The sequence below is a fragment of the Cyprinus carpio genome, chromosome A7 (genome assembly GCF_018340385.1).
Source record: "Cyprinus carpio isolate SPL01 chromosome A7, ASM1834038v1, whole genome shotgun sequence".
Lineage (NCBI taxonomy): Eukaryota > Metazoa > Chordata > Actinopteri > Cypriniformes > Cyprinidae > Cyprinus > Cyprinus carpio.
In genome coordinates, this window is record NC_056578.1 from 36,430,989 (window position 1) to 36,447,576 (window position 16,588).

At 36.0% G+C, this 16,588-nt stretch overlaps 1 protein-coding gene across 8 annotated transcripts in view; it reads left to right on the forward strand.

The window, feature by feature from the left end:
• Positions 1-16,588, forward strand: part of LOC109067730 (neogenin-like) — a 135,903-nt gene that overhangs the window by 82,338 nt on the left and 36,977 nt on the right. For all 8 annotated transcript variants that reach the window (XM_042761000.1, XM_042760995.1, XM_042761002.1 and 5 more), the window contains exons 5-7: positions 3,398-3,534; positions 8,720-8,874; positions 8,981-9,101. In XM_042761000.1, the coding sequence (XP_042616934.1) occupies positions 3,398-3,534; positions 8,720-8,874; positions 8,981-9,101 (413 nt within the window). The remainder of the gene's footprint in view (positions 1-3,397; positions 3,535-8,719; positions 8,875-8,980; positions 9,102-16,588) is intronic.

Consider the following 16,588-nt stretch of genomic DNA (forward strand, 5'->3'; position numbering starts at 1 on the left):
GACTTTGGTTTTGGTGGATAGCCCCCCCCCCCCCCCCCAATATTAATAAACAATGAAGCAGATCTTACCTTGATAAAAATGAACTTCACCTATATTGTTTGTAACACTGATCTTTTTCTTTTCTTTTCAAGAATTTCATTCTTTTTTCAGCTTTTTGAAATATAGATTATATCACTGACATTTTTACTTTATTGGGGTAGAAACCATCAGAAGCTGGTTTTAACTGGATTTTCCAGTGGGGTAACACAGGACTTTTGCTGGTGGCATCAGATGGAATAGTGTCACTACCCTCATTCAAGTCTTGGCACAGCATTAGTAGCTGCTCTGTTTGGAGTCACAGCCATGGAGCTGAACAGTTAAGGGTGGAGACCATGCCAGAACCTTCCGAGCTGTTGACAAGGAAGCCTTTCATCTCACTCACTTGTATCTTATGACGGCATCAATCACAGGCTGGCTGCTCTGAGGCAGGTTGGGTCAGCGCCACGGGTAGTTTGGTGTTGGATTTCTGTTGACGGATGCCAGTAGTTTAGCCTCAGAGCTGCACACTGGATATACATCACAGCATACGCAGCACTAGCTGTTAGCCCAAACCTGTCTGCAGTCACAAGGCTTTTGTAAATTAGTTCTGGGTTATTTGAGGTGACTCCATACATAGAACAAAAGCATTACTGCTCCCTCAACACTCCTAATGCACTGATGGTCCCGAATAAAGAACAGTTTGTGACTTACACAAGTTGAGAAATTTTAAGGAACCATGTAAGGGGGAGGAAATGACCACTTGTTGAATATGATGATCATGAATTATGATGTTCAAAATGGGAAAATCATTCCTGTTTATGCCATTTTTGTTTATATGGTGCAAAATAGGGCCATATAAATTGATATTATTATTATTGTTGTTATTGTTATTATTGTTTTTTTTTTTTCAACAAATGGTAAGTGAAAAGAGGTACCAAATCTTCTCTTCTGTTTATTTTTTTATGAGGTTGTTAAAACTTGTACAGAAAACTTGGGTATGTGTGAATACAACCCTTATTTGTGTGATTTTGCTTTTTTAGCAATAAGCATTGAATTAGACATAATAATATTTTTTAAGTAAATAAAGTATCAATACTCCTGAATGGGAATTACTGAGTAGAGTCTATCTTATTTACAGACCAAATGATAATTTCTGATTATTGGTAAACTAATTTTTCCAATGAAATTATTAAAATTAATGAATTCATTCATTCATAGTTTTTTTTTTTACAATAAATTTGGTAACAGGGCTGAATAGTTGATGTTTTTACCAGTACATTTTGTGACACATTAAGAAAATAGATTATGATTATGAAGTTAACAAACATCAAAATATTACACTATTCTTTTATTTATTTTATTTTTGGTCATTTGGTCTTAAACTAACCCAAATTGAATGGTATCAGAATTTATCCTACACCTGAAACCCTGATACTTGCAATGACCTTGTTACCCACTTTTGTTTTATAAATGTACAGTATGTATAGTTATTTTCTCTTATTTAATGTTTATTGCTAGAAGGCATGCAGGGTTTTAAATTGTATCCAGACAACTTTTGGTTACAGGCATGAAAAATAGTGAATGAATGAATTAATACTTTTACCATAAAAATACTATTAGTCTGTATAATTCTTTTTTCTAATTTATTTTTAATCATTAATCTGCTGCAGTTTAAATGAGTCGATGTGAATCTTTTAGACTCAATCAAGAAAAATTAGACATTTGCAAATGCAAATGATTTTGTCTTTAACAGTTTGTGCCTCCCTCACTTTAAAGTTTTGAAGGTACTTGACTAGAGACACATGCAGAGATCATAAGACAGTTGCAGCTGTGAAGCACTGATGTGTGGAACTTCAGCATTCACACCCTTAAAAGAGCTTATAAGTTATAACGTCATGTCCATGAAAGAAAACATGGAGACTGAAGCGTGTCTCAGGTGGAAAAGCTCCACAGTGGCCCTATGTGTTTCATAGCGTTTTCTTTTGCCCAAAATTACAAAGGCCTCCTTTATGAGACCTGCTGATTTTCCTTTGGGATGAGGTATGTGTGATGGTTTAAGGCAGGGTGGAGTTTCTTTGAGCACAAGACTTTTGAGTTACTCGCTCTTATGCAAGTCCTGTGGTCTGGCGTGTGTAATGGACACTGTCAGGCTGTCCTCTCAGCACTTAGACGTCCTTCAGAGACCCTTTTTATTTGCTGAGTTATGCTTGACAGTTTATAGATTTTGGTACTGGCATTACATCTTCTTTAAGTGTTCATTTATTAAAAAAGAAAATATAAAAAAGAAAACAGACAACAAAGGCAAAAAAATAATAATGAACATTTTAAAACACATGCTTGTTGCATCCTAGAAAACCCACAATTTTGAATTGTTTTCTAGGACACAACAAGCATGTAATATATATTACTATAAAGCAAACAGGGTTTTAAATTGTATTTAGATATATTTTGTATTTAGGCAACTTAATAAATTTAGATATGTATTTTATATTCAGAGAACTTGAAAAATAGTAAATAATGGTAGACATGCCTTTTGTATTCAAACTTTTGGTAACATGCATGAAAAATAGTTAATAAATAAATTCAGACATTTATCTTGTATTGAGACAGCTTTTGGTAACAGGGTTGAAAAAATAGTTAATAAATAAATAAACTCAGGGATGTCTTTTGTATTCAGACTACTTTTGGTAACAGGGATAAAAAATAGCAAATATATAAATTAATTCAGACATTTCTTTTGTATTCAGACAGCTTTTGGTAACAGGGTTGAAAAAAATAGTTAATTAATAAATAAACTCAGGGTTGTCTTTTGTATTCAGACACCTTTTGGTAACAGGGATAAAAAATAGCAAATATATAAATTAATTCAGACATTTCTTTTGTATTCAGACACCTTTTGGTAACAGGGATAAAAAATAGCAAATATATAAATTAATTCAGACATTTCTTTTGTATTCTGACAGCTTTTGGTGACAGGGTTATGGAAAAAAAAACTAATATAATAGTTACCTTGACATTCTAAGGTAAACTAACAATATTTTCCTCCTAACACAAACCTCTTAGGGAACAATGCCTTTTATGCAAAGCAACCTACAGTACAATTATTACCTCCATCCTGGGATTAAGTGCTTTGGTGACCTCAAGGGCACAGTGGTGACCCATTCCAGAGACATTCTGATTATCAAGCCTGTCCTTTAATGGCTAAACCACACCTCCACAATTTTGAGGCTGCCTTTTCTGCTAGAATATGCCCTTTGAGTATAGATTCAATGTTTTTGCATGTAAGATGGAACATGTATTGAATTAGTGTTGGGCTAAGTATACGTTTTACTTTCTGCAGGGAGCATATTGACATCGCCTTTTTCTCTTCTCCGCACAGCAAGGGCCGCTTTGAAGTGCTTGGTGGAGGCAGTCTGCGGATCTTAAGCCTCACTGAGGAAGATGCCGGTGTGTACAGCTGCATGGCAGACAGTGTCAGTGGATCCATAGAGGCCCAGACTGTGCTCACGCTGAAAGGTAAGATTAAACCTCACTGCTAAAGGACTAGTCAAGTGAATGTCATGTCACACTGTAAAGCTCTTTCCTCTAGTTCTGTTCAGAGGAAGAGTTGCGTTTTCTCGGTGACATTAAGTTCTGTAATTCGACTGCACACTCTTCAGACACGTTTACAGAAACAGGTATTGGATTCTCTGCAATTGCTCAAGCTGCAGTTTTTGGGACGGGACTGACAGTAGTGCATGAGATGTGATTGTGTGATGATGAAAGCCACATGAGATGGTTTAGACAGGTGTGAAATCACGGAGAATATCTGTCCATCTGCTGAGAACTGATCCTACACTGTGACGAGATGAAAAGATGAAAGAGACCGGGGGGAAACACTTTCAGGCCCTTTACTTTGCCTTTGTGGGTGGGAAAGTTATTGTGTTGGGTTGATAGTACAGTAAATCCAGCAGTTCACAGAAGAGGTGCAATGCCAAACTCAAACTGAGCAGCTCCCAAAATCCAAGTGAGTGTCAAACACTCTCTAGGGTTTTCTTTTACCATGGGCTGTTTGCTGATCATTGTGCATTGTACCAACACAACTTGAATTTCAGTATTTAGGGTTTAGTCTTGAAAAATATAACAAAAATTGGTACAAATAGAAATGTTCTGAATAGAAATGCCCTGGGTTTAATTTTGTCAACAGAATTTATGGTATAATGTGGATTGTCAACAGAAAATCATTTCAGTGGTTCCTTTGCCCATTTCAGTGGTGAAAATTGTATTGAATGAGCACTTCAATTCTTAAAAGTATACTAAAAAAAAAAAAAAAAAATCTGTACTTGCAGTGCAGTTGCAGAAAAAAACACTAAAGAGAATACAGTTTCATGGCTTTGTTTCTTAAAACACTTAAGTACACTTAAGGAACTAAATTAAAACTTTCACTTTATAGTCATTATGGTTTAATAATTGTTTGTTGTGTTTTAAAAAAAGCATATTGATGTGTCGACTAGCTAAAGCATGTTTAAAATACTTTATTATAATTTTAGTGTTATTCAGTATTATTCAATATTGATAGTGAGTAGTGTTATTCAAAGTTAATATATTTTAAATGTACTTTATCATTAAAAATAAACTACATTCAGTAAATGACATTAAGTAAATTTCAGTTCACCATAAATTCTTGTCAGTACAGTTAACAGTAAACTTTAACAATATTTCAAAGACAATATAAATAATTATGAAATTACATATAAAGATCTATTAAATTATAATTAAGTGGGTCAAAAACACTTAATTTAAAAACACTTTTAATTTAATAACTAATTCCGTTTCATATAAATTTAAATGATAAAATATATAATATAATATAAAATATTTTCATTTCATTTAAATTAAGTGAGTATCCAACAACTTTACGTTCAGGTCTCACTTTAGTAAAATCTTCTAAAGTATAATACCAAAAATACCAAAAAATACTCACTGCCTTAAAAATAATAGCCACAAGACTTTATGCATGTTGCAGAGAGACAAGTGTGATAGAATTGCTGAATAACCTAAGCAATATTTATAACTACACTACACTTAAAGGAACTACATTGGTAACACAAAACCAGAAATTAATTTGCCCAGAACAGTAGTCCCACCTCTAAAACATACTTCACAGCTCAAGTTAATAGGTTTTGCTGTATAATGCATGCTGAATAATTCATCCTTTAACAAAAATATGAGATTCATATTTCTGCTTTTAAACCCTCTGGACCCTCTTGTTTACTCCTATCGCAAGTTATTTATTTTATTTTTTTAACAAATCAAAATTGTTTTGCTGTTATTAACATAATGCTATTGATAGAGCAGGTTGTATCATGTGTTTCTGTTTAAAGCATAAAATAAAAAAAAATGACTTTCATGTCTTGTTTGCTCAGAATTTAAAAGTCAACCAGTGGGTGCAGAACAGTTATGAATACATTATTGCATACATAACTAGTCAACATGCAGAGATGTGTGCTGGTGTGAGCAGGTCAGATTGATCTGGGGATTTCTGTGCTCTCTGAGTTTTTGTTATAATATAGGTATGAATCCCAGAATCCTATTAAACTTTGATAGACTGTCTTTTCTGTGCTACACAGAACATAAGGGAGTAGCTTGTAGGTTGCTGTTTCTTAACCTACTCTGAAATGCAGGGTAGATGAATAGAAACAACAGTGTGTGTTGAGCTTTGACATTGTCTGTAATATAGCGGGAAACCTGAGACATGCTCCTGAATGCAAGTGAGGCAGTGAAAAGAGCTGTGTGGTCATTTGAGATGTTTTTATCGTCACTATAATCTCCCTGAAGGAATGTATAGGGAGTGTAACCTAAGGAAGCTTGTTCCGCCACGGAATAAAATCAATTCTGCGTTTTTTTTGCAATTGCAAGTTTATATCTCACCATCCAGACTTATGTTTCTCTGAATTTCAAATTATTCTTCTCTGAATTTTGAGTTTAAATCTCACAGTTCAATTTTTTTTTCTGCCATGGAATGAAAAAAAAAAATAAAAAAGCAGACCTACTGAGTTAGAAAACCCATACATATGAATATTGTATATGTGATGCTAATGTTAAAAAGTAGTTAAATCTCACAGCATGTTAAACTTGAAATATAGTGCAAGGAACTGTGCAAAAGCATGTTTTAGGCCACATTTGTAAATAAACAAGCAGTAAATAAACACTGGTGAATGTTAAGGTAACATTAATGCAATGGGAGCAGTCCTCCACGATCCACTGCAAACAAGCATTCAGGTCTGTCTCCATTTTGGTTTGGACTCCTAACCCTAAGGTTGTGGGTTTGAGTCTCAGGCAGGCGATACCACAACTGAGGTGCCCTTGAGCAAGGCACTGAACCCCCAACTGCTCCCCAGGCGCAGCAGCATAAATGGCTGCCCACTGCTCCGGGTGTGTGTTCACGGTGTGTGTGTTCACTGCTGCGTGTGTGCACTTTGAATGGGTTAAATGCAGAGCACGGATTCTCAGTATGGGTCACCATACTAGGCTATGTATGTCATGTCACGTCACTTATATTTCATGCTATAGGAAGTACATCAGACTATGTAAGTAAAATAGGTTTTGAGTTGTTATTTGCAGCTGATGCAACAATTTTACAGTCAGTGGTCAGCGATATAAGTGCTGCCCTGTGTATGTGCTACTGGGTTTATGAGTGTGAGATATACTGAGTGATTGAAACATGAACCATCTGTCCCGGGTGGAGCTGGCGTGAGCTGGAACCCAGCAGTGTGTGACAAGTGTTTTTCAGCGGGTTGTGTGTGCAGGCCTCAGCAAAACTGCAGGAGCACATACTAACAGCCATTCATCACCTTACCTCTGTCAGTTTGGCCCTGACGCTGCAACTTATGTTAGATATGCTAGTTCCAGATACTGTAGAAGTTGGAAGGCATCCAGTAAGCTTCATTTATCTCAGCTTACATCCAGTCATAGCTTTATGTAGCCATTCTGCTTTTGGTTAGTTTTCTACTGAGAATTGTATTGACAGTCTTATAAATATTAATCGTCCCCTTGGAATTATAAGGTTCTAGGTGCATTCAAAATAGTTTTGAGATACTGAGCTTCAAAGTTTTTGCTTTCCATTCGACTGTGTAGATAGAACCTTTTTGTTTTTAAAATAAAATGTCCCAAAATGTACACAACATTACAAAATCTATCACATAAAGTGAATAGTTTGTCACAGAATAAGAATAAGACGTGACGTTATGTTAATGACATAGTCTTTATCTGCTAATTTACCCTTTGCTCATTCACTTCCATGCATTGTTTTATGACATTAATTTATTCTAAACATTTTTGGTTGTTTATATATATATATATATATATATATATACACACACATACATACACGTGTACACATACACACATACAGTTGAGGTCAAAATTTTACATACACTTTGCAGTATCTGCAAAATGTTAATTATTTTACCAAAATAAGAGGATCATATAAAATGTGTGTTATTTATTTCGTACTTACCTTAAGATATTTCACATAAAAGACGTTTACATATAGTCCACAAAAGAACATAATAATTGAATTTATAAAAATGACCCCATTCAAAAGTTTAAATATGCTTGATTCTTAACACTGTGTTGTTACCTGTATTGATCCACAGCGTAATTTTTTTTTTTTTTTTTTGTGATAGTTGTTCATGAGTCCCTTGTTTGTCCTGAACAGTTAAGCTGCCTGCTGTTCTTCAGAAAAAAATCCTCCAGGTCCCACAAATTCTTTGTTTTTCCAGCATCTTTTGTGTATTTGAACCCTTTCCAACAATGACTGTATGATTTTGAGATCCATCTTTTCACACTGAGGACAACTATCACAAAAAAAAAAAAAAAACAGCTGTGGATCATCCAGGTAACAACACTGTATTAAGCATATGTAAACTTTTGAACAGGGTCATTTTTATAAACTCAACCAATATTTTCTCTTGTGAACTATATGTAAAGTTGTATTCAGTGAAATATCTTATGTGAAATATCTTATTCAGGTCAGTACTAAATAAAAAAAAGTATTTTTATTTTTATATAAAATAATATATACATCTATATTTTTATCATTCATTAAATTATTCCATTAAATTATTCTAAACGTTATTGTGGTTAGTTTTATGAATATCATTTATATAATATGCTATTACATCTGAAATATTTAAATATCAGTACATACTAATTTATGCAAAGATACTGTAAGAGCAAGGGTATCAATCATATGCAAGTGATATGTTATATTTTGCAAAAGTGCAGTTCATATAAAATATACAGCAATTGAGGGTTCTGGTTGTTTGGTAGAGAGGTCATCACAGCACAGAGCAACAAACCAATTACGTCCCAGCAGACAAGCCTGAATCATTCTGGTGCACGCTACCTTGTTATTGAGATGATCTATGTCCTGTTTATCTTCTCCAAGTCAAATAACCTCATTTGCTAATGGGAAGCCTTTGGAGGTTTTGCATTTTCCTCTAGCATATTTTAACTACATTCTGGAGTTTAGGATATTTTTAGAGGTTGAGAAAAGTCAAAAGCAGCATTTTTTCCCCTAATCAAATCAAATAGTTTTCCCGAAATCATCACTAGCATTTAGTTATACAGACATTTGAAGAGTCGTTTCTCTAAAGAAACATATGTTTGGTTTATCATACTCACAGGATTTGTTTTGTTTTATTGCTTTTCTTCACAGCTTCCCCACAGTTTCTGAAGAAACCAGCTAACATATATGCTCATGAAGCCACAGACGTCACATTCGAGTGTGAGGTCACCGGCTCACCCGCTCCCACCATCAAATGGGTGAAGAACGGAGATGCTGTCATTCCCAGTGACTATTTCAAGATCATTGTAAGTTGCCAGCTTGCCCTACATGAGTGAAGAAATGCTGTTGACCTTCTGATAAATACAGTATTTATTCTAGATGACAGAGATGTTCTTGTGTGCCTTTTTACAGAAGGAGCAGAACTTGCTGGTGCTGGGGCTGGTCAAGTCAGATGAAGGTTTCTATCAGTGTTTAGCTGAGAATGACGCTGGCAATGTGCAGTCGAGTGCTCAGCTCATCATATTGGATCAAGGTATGTTTAACTGCATATTTGCTTACATTCAACTTTGTTAAAACATATTTTCCCTTTGTAAACCCTGCTGGAAAATCCAGCTTGGTAGCTTTAAATCGTTTCCAGCTGCTTTAGGATTTTAATTTATGATCAGTAGCTGGTCTAGATTGTTAATCAACTGGAATAAAACTTCTGAAGTTGACCTGGTAGACCTTCTTAATTAAGCTAGTTAGAGATCTGGTCCTGGACCATAAGTTGGTATCACTTGGTTCATCCTGGGAAACTCTTAAATTTTCTGATGTTTAAATCCCGTCATTAAAGTGTTTCATAACCTCTCATTATGCTGTAATGGTGATCCATTTAGTTTCCAACTACATCACAACTATTCATTAAGCAATCCTAAATATCTCAGAGAAACTGGTGGATGTATCCATATAGATGATCTTTTTTAAATACAAATTTAATTGAAGGTATAGTAGTGTTGGTGTAAGTCAGGTGCACGATGCCATCTGCTGCAGCTTCCTCTCTGGCAGTGCCACCTGTTTAGTGTATGTGTGTGCCAGGACTAGAGTTTAATGTTACATGTGCGGTTGAAATGCTGTTCTGGGTGGTTGCTGGGATATTACTTACTGATCAGGGGTGCGTTTCCTAAACAACTGTGTAACCCGCTGCTTAACTAACCTAGCATGATGCATCGTTGTAGAAACTAACTAGTCGTTGATGATGTCATGCGCAGGTGGTGGAGTAATAACTTTTTATTTTATGTTTGATTCATCGCGGGTTCCTTCTTGCGTCATACTCCGGTGTTCCCTTATGCATGTACGAACATGCACACTAGTGTTAATTTTGTCAGCTATTTTTAATTGAGTCTTAGTCTTAGTCCTGTGTCAGATGTAACTTTTAGTTTTTATCATATTTAGTCAACTTCTCCTGTTTTAGTTTGTCAAGTTTTAGTTGACAATGTCTGAGAATTTCAGTCTAGTTTTAGTAAGTGGAAACTTAGACATTTTGTCTTACTGTATAATGGTTAAAATGATGAAAAAATATATATTATCTTGCTCAATTTTAATTGCAATGATTGTTGTCATTTATTTTTGCATTTCATCAGAAGTTGCTCTTTCACCATAGCACAAATCAATAGAATATCAACTCGTATGCATGGTTTATTTGACCTCATCTAATGTTAGTGTACAGATTTATAACAGGATATCAATTAGAGGCTAAATAAACACCAAAGACTTTAGATATACTGTACACTCGCACTTTCTACGTTATGAAAACTGGTGTCACAAAAACCTCCTCTCAAATATTATAACAGAGAAATTCCTAATAGTAATTCCAATAATTCCAAATTGCATTAATGTTTCTCTTTCAAAACAACGACAAAAAGACTCGTTGCTGCACAGAGGTTGCATAAGTAACGTTACAATCCGCAACCACTATCGCAAACAATACAGTCAAGATCCATAACAGAATACAGACTGGATGAATGACACTTTCATTTAAGCAGAATACCTTAAACGGAGATCGCTGAACTCCAGCTTACTTGTACAGTACTATATGTCAGTGTTTCAGATCACGGTGTGTGAATGGTTGCCAGATTGCATAAAGCAAAAAGCTGGGCAGAGGATGTATTTGTTTAACAGGAAAGCTATGATTGGGGGATTTGAGGTCTTGATTCTGGCAACCACGAACATGAACACTCGCATAACAAGAGTCTTGTACAGCAATCTGAAATGCTTTGGCTCCACTTTTTTCAACAAAAATAAAAAGGTTTTGGTAAAGTTTTTGTTTTTTTAACTACATTTTAGTCTCGTCTTTTTTTCATCAATGATATTGCATGCTCATTTAGTCTCAGTTATCATTTAATAACCTTATTATCATCTCATCATCGTCTCATATTCGTCAGGGGAAGAAACCTCGTGGACAAGCTAAAATATATAGATTGAAATGTATATATCTTTAAATTTAAATGAATATATAGATGATATGCTTGCTTGCTTATTGTGCCCAAGAGCCTGATAAATTAAAGTCCACATGTCTTACTAACAAGAAACTATGCTTCTAACCACAGGTTGAGAGCTGTAGTTTCAAGTTTGCAATGTTCTTTTGAGCTATGGTTTCACGAAACACTGAATTGTTGAACTTTGTTGGTAATGATGGAACTTGCAACCATAGTTGGCTAGCAATGCTTTTGGTAAATGCACCCAGAAGAGCCCACCCCCAAAGTCTATGGTATTCTGGTCATTCAAAAAATAGTTTAGCTATGATTTGAGATACCGTATCATTCTTGTACATTCATAACTGAGAAAGACAAGCACACCAAAGCTAAGAATATAGGGCTTTGTTCAGCAATAGAAATAGAGATGATTGCCTTAGCAAGCAGCTTTAAAGGTGCCATGTGTAAAAATTGAGGTAAAAATATCCAAAAAATGACCTACACGCATCAAAAGAATGAGAAGAAATAAGGAAAAAATGTCAAGTTGTAGTGCTGCAGAGATATCAACCTTAATTAGCATTAGCATTACTAGCCACGGCCCGACAGGTGTCGTAATACCAGTTTCGGCCATGGGAGGCGGTATGCGGGCAATATACCCACCAGCCAACCTGCAATACACGAATAACTCGCACGGCTTGTGGGCGTACTTGAACCTGATGTCAAGCAAATCACAAATCAAATCCGATAAGAAAAGGAGCCGAAACAGAGTAAACATCGGCACTGCTTTCCATCGCTGGAGACAACTGATGGACTTGAAAGAAATGAGCTTCGACTCCGAACTTGCAACATTTCTTTTGGATTGGTAAGTAAGATGCCGTTAGTATTTCGCTAGAAGTTTGTTTTATATGTTTGCGTATTTTTTTCGGGAAAGTTATAACATAGAAATGTATCGAAGGCTGTTCGATGGCTAACCGTAGCTGCGTTTGATAGTTAGCTAGCTATAACTTACCCACAGATCCGATCCGGTTTTCACCTGTTCTCTACCAAAGCCCGTCTCTACCAAGCTGATGCTAAAATGTAACATTACCTAAGAAGCTTGAAATGTCTTCGATGATAATGAACCCGAGAGAGAGAGAGCGCGCGCCCCGGCCGCGCGCGCACTCACTCACTATATTCAGAGCGGTGAAGTTTTTGAAAGCGTGTGAAAAGAGTCAATTGCGTCTGTCTCACGGTGAATGCTTGAGAGTGGGCAGCTCTGGTTACATTGGTTGGCGCTAGCTTGGTCAACATCAGCTGTCTGATGTTGACCAATGATGTTGACAGAATGCTGTCTGTCAAATTAATTTAATTCAAATAATTTAATTCAAAAGGTAATATGAACAAAACGAATATGAACATATTCACTGGTAAAGGTGAAGGGGAGTAGCTTGAAGATGTCATGTTTCAAAATCACTTGACATCACCCAACGTTCCTCTGGAGGCAAAACGTCCTTTAGGCTTCGGCTATGGCTCTAGGGTTGTTGTGAAGGTAGGGGCGGAGCATAGAGTTTGTTACTCTAGAGTAGACCAATTCACTTTATTGAGGCATATTGCCCCCATCTGGTATGGAATGTGGAGTATGACTTGATTTTTTTGCCAGACATTACACATGGCTCCTTTAAAGGGGTCATGACTTGTTTTTTTTTTTTTGTTTTTTTTGTAATTATGATTTTATTATGTTCCCTGAGGGGTAGTTATAATATTACTAAAGTTTCTTTTGACAAAAAACATTCAAAATTGAGTAATTTATGACCACTATCCACCCTGTTTCTCATCCTCTGACTGAAACAGTCAGTTTTGGGCTGTTTTCCCTTTAAAAGGGTGGTTGATTGCGATTTCACTTTTTAATGTTAATGTGCAATGTTGTTGTTTGAGCATAAACAATATCTGCAAAGGTGCAGCGCTGAAAATTCAGTGCAAACAGAAATATCGTCTTTTAAAATTCTGGCAGTTTAATGCCTACAAAAATGGCTGGTAAGGGACTACAACAAATTACTTCCCGGGTCCGATATGTCACAGACCCAGATAAACCCCGCCCCAGGAACATATAATGAAGAGGCCATGCTGTGCTGCTTTAGAGAAGAGGAAAAGAAAACTAGGGGTGCACGTAAAATTCTATTCATATATAAACTGCGATTCTATCTTCTAACGATTCTAATGGATTCACAAGTTTCAAAATCAATGTTCCAAAGCAGCGGCTCTTAATACTGTTCCTTGCATCGCTCTGCACATGCTCTGCATCTCTCTCTCTCTCATTCAGATCATCAGATCAGCTCCAACAAACTGTTCCAATTATACACTTATTTTCACATAGCAATGAGAAGCATTATACATGGACGCGCATGCGGTTGCTGTGCTGTATTAAAGTTTTAATCAGAATAAAACCATATATTAAGCACATGTTCTGCGCGATCCTCTTCACTAATATCCTCTGCGTCTCAATCGGGCTCACATTGATAAGCAATATAGATGACACCATTGTTTACAATACAACCGCAGCACATTATGCTGAGGTGAGGGGCGGGACGTTCAGAGGCACACTCGGCGGTTTAGCAAATCACAACACATTGAGCAGCTAACCAATCTTAGCCCATTGTATATTTCTGAGGGAGAGGCTTCATAAAAACAGGAAATAATTGAGGCATTTGTGAGAGAAGGGACAGAGCGGTGTGGAATAAAGGTGCATTATGTGAAAAATAATGTGTTTTTTTAAAAAACAAAGCATGAACACATGTTAGACTGCACCTCATAAACACAATCAAACCTAGAAAAAAAAACAGTCAACCACCCCTTTAAGAGGTCAGTGTAACCAGCCACTTCTATGATTAGTTGACATCCATTACTGCCATTACCGTTTTAAAAATAGTTTTTACATGAAATACGTTACTTACAGTTTGTGCCGTCATTGTTAGGTCCAGAATGGTTGTCACAGCCTGATCTCTGAGCAAAAGTATTTTGGCAAAGCCAGCATCATACTGTGATTTGTTCTCAAAACAGTCAACGGAAATTTACTGAACACACGTGTAAATTAGCACTGATGGGACATTCGCTGAAAATAATCTCTGACATTGATATCCTTTGGTAGCGTATACAAACATGTTGTTTTTCCTCAGCCAAGAACAGCACATCATCTGCCTGGCATCACAATTTTATTGTAAAGAACTACTTCTTCAGACCCACTCGCTAAACATCGACTGAACACCTGTGGGCGTGATAACGATGCAATGATGCAAAAATATGCGTAGTTGTCTTGCGCTGGAGGCGGTCAAATGCAAACGTCTGCGCCCAGGGGACGTCACCTTTGTCCCTCTGATCCAAAAAGAACCGTTTTCTGAGAGTTATTGCATAAATGCTTTTTTTGATTGATGATGAAGACATTTTAAGTTATACAACTTGCAGGAAGTATTACCTCTTCTACATCAAAAGATCAAGGGAAATTCGGTTTCTCATCTCATGACCCCTTTAAAAAAATTTAAATCCAACCATATACAATCAGTACTGAGTGCACAAATTGAAAGCACAAATATGTTGTAAGATTTTGACTGTTTCTGCGATATTTGTATCTTTCTGAGATGAAGCCAGCATCTCTCTGAATTCTCTTTGCTGTACTTTTTGCTCCTTTCATATGAAATGGCTTAAAAACACTTTATTTTGGCAGGCTTCTCAGCTTGTTCTAATTAAAGCTGCTAGACAGGTCTGATTGGAGGCTTTTTGAAGCCTTGGTTCTCACTGCCATCTGGACAAGCACATGGTGAATGGGGAAAACAGTTGTCTATCTTCATTTATTGTTAGAGCTGATTGCTGTGTTTATTAAGTTACAGACTGGGAGTTTGTTGCACATTCTGTGAAACTTGCTCATGTTTTATTTTTTTATTTTTTTCTGTAAGGGAATATATGCTCCCAAAGTCATTAGTGTAATGCAGCATTGTGTTTTCTCCACAGTTGCAATGTTTTAGATTTGACATGCTGTGATTATCTTAAGCACAACTGTAATTGCAGAGTTTTATGCAGATTTGCTCATGATCTTTACATTTAAAAGGGCAGAAAAGTTATTTTGGGTTGTGATCAAAACAAGGAATTCCTGAATGATTATTAAAAGAGACCTACCAACATACAAGCAACCACCCGTAACACCTTAGCAACCGAATATAAATGATTTAAAGACTATTCAGAAAACCTTAGCAACTTCATAGCAATACCCTGGCAACCACCCACAACACCCTATCAGATATGAATCAGAATCAGAAAGAGCTTTATTCCCAGGTATGTTTACTCATACGAGGAATTTGTTTTGGTGACAGAAGCTTCCACAACTTAAAGAGAATGACAGGGACAAAACAAGACACAGATAATAAAAAGAATTAAAAATAGGAAAATATAACAATAGTCAAAAAAATATTTAAAAATATATACAAAACAGACAATAGATGGTATTTGTGTGTACAGTTATGTTATGTACAAATGCAAGGAAATGTAAAATAGTAGTGTTTGTGTGTGTGTGTGTGTTAAATACATAAATGTATAAATAGTGTTGTGTATTACACGTTTATTGCAAAGTTAACTGTTCATGAGATGGATTGCCTGAGGGAGGAAACTTCTTATGCCTGGCCGTTCTGGTGCTCAGTGCTCATATGGTGTTGATTTTTGCACAAAAAGCAGAACACAACATTTTTAACCACATTGTAATCAACTTTTTTAATTTTTGTAGAGATTTTGTGGAGCAGCAGAGCAGTATATGAAAAATTTGAGTCACCACAAGCATTAAAAAAGTGTGAGTCATATAGCTGGTATGAGATCAGGACGTGACCTGACAGTCTGATGCTCTCTCACTCTTTGAGCTTGTTTATTTTCCCCAGATTAATGTTAATTCCATGTTTGCATCTGAATGCTTGTTTTCCTGGCAGTGAATTATTATTATTAAGGATTCATGGCACCTGGAAAAAAACATTTTTTTCTTTCACTTCCAAAAACCTTGCATGGCACCAACACCCCACAAAACCCATTTCCCAGCATCTGTTTCTAAGCAGAGATGAATTTTTTCTGCGGGTTAATCTGCAGGTTGTGCAGCAGCCACTCCAGCAGTGATGTGAAGGGTGATGGAGCGGAGGAAAGCTGTACGGAGCTTAGACACACAGCAGATATCACTCATGGGGGTTGACAGTTACTTGACTAAAGTCATTGGTGGAAGAAGTACACAAATGATAACCGAATAAAATAGTAAAAGTATAAAGTATTACAAGTAAAAAGTACTAATCTATTAATGTCTGTTTTGTTACTCATATGCTTTTATATGTAATCATTTTAAATATACATTTACATTTAGTCATTTAGCAGACACTTTTATCCAAATTGACTTACAAATGAGGACAACAGAAGCAATCAAAACCAACAAAAGAGCAATAATATGTAAGTGCTGTGACATGTATTTGTTAGTCTAACACGGTACACATAGCAAGGGTTTTTTTTATAAATAAAAAGCAAACAAGTAGATAGAAAAAGAATAGAGAACGTCAGTGTTAGAGTGTCATTT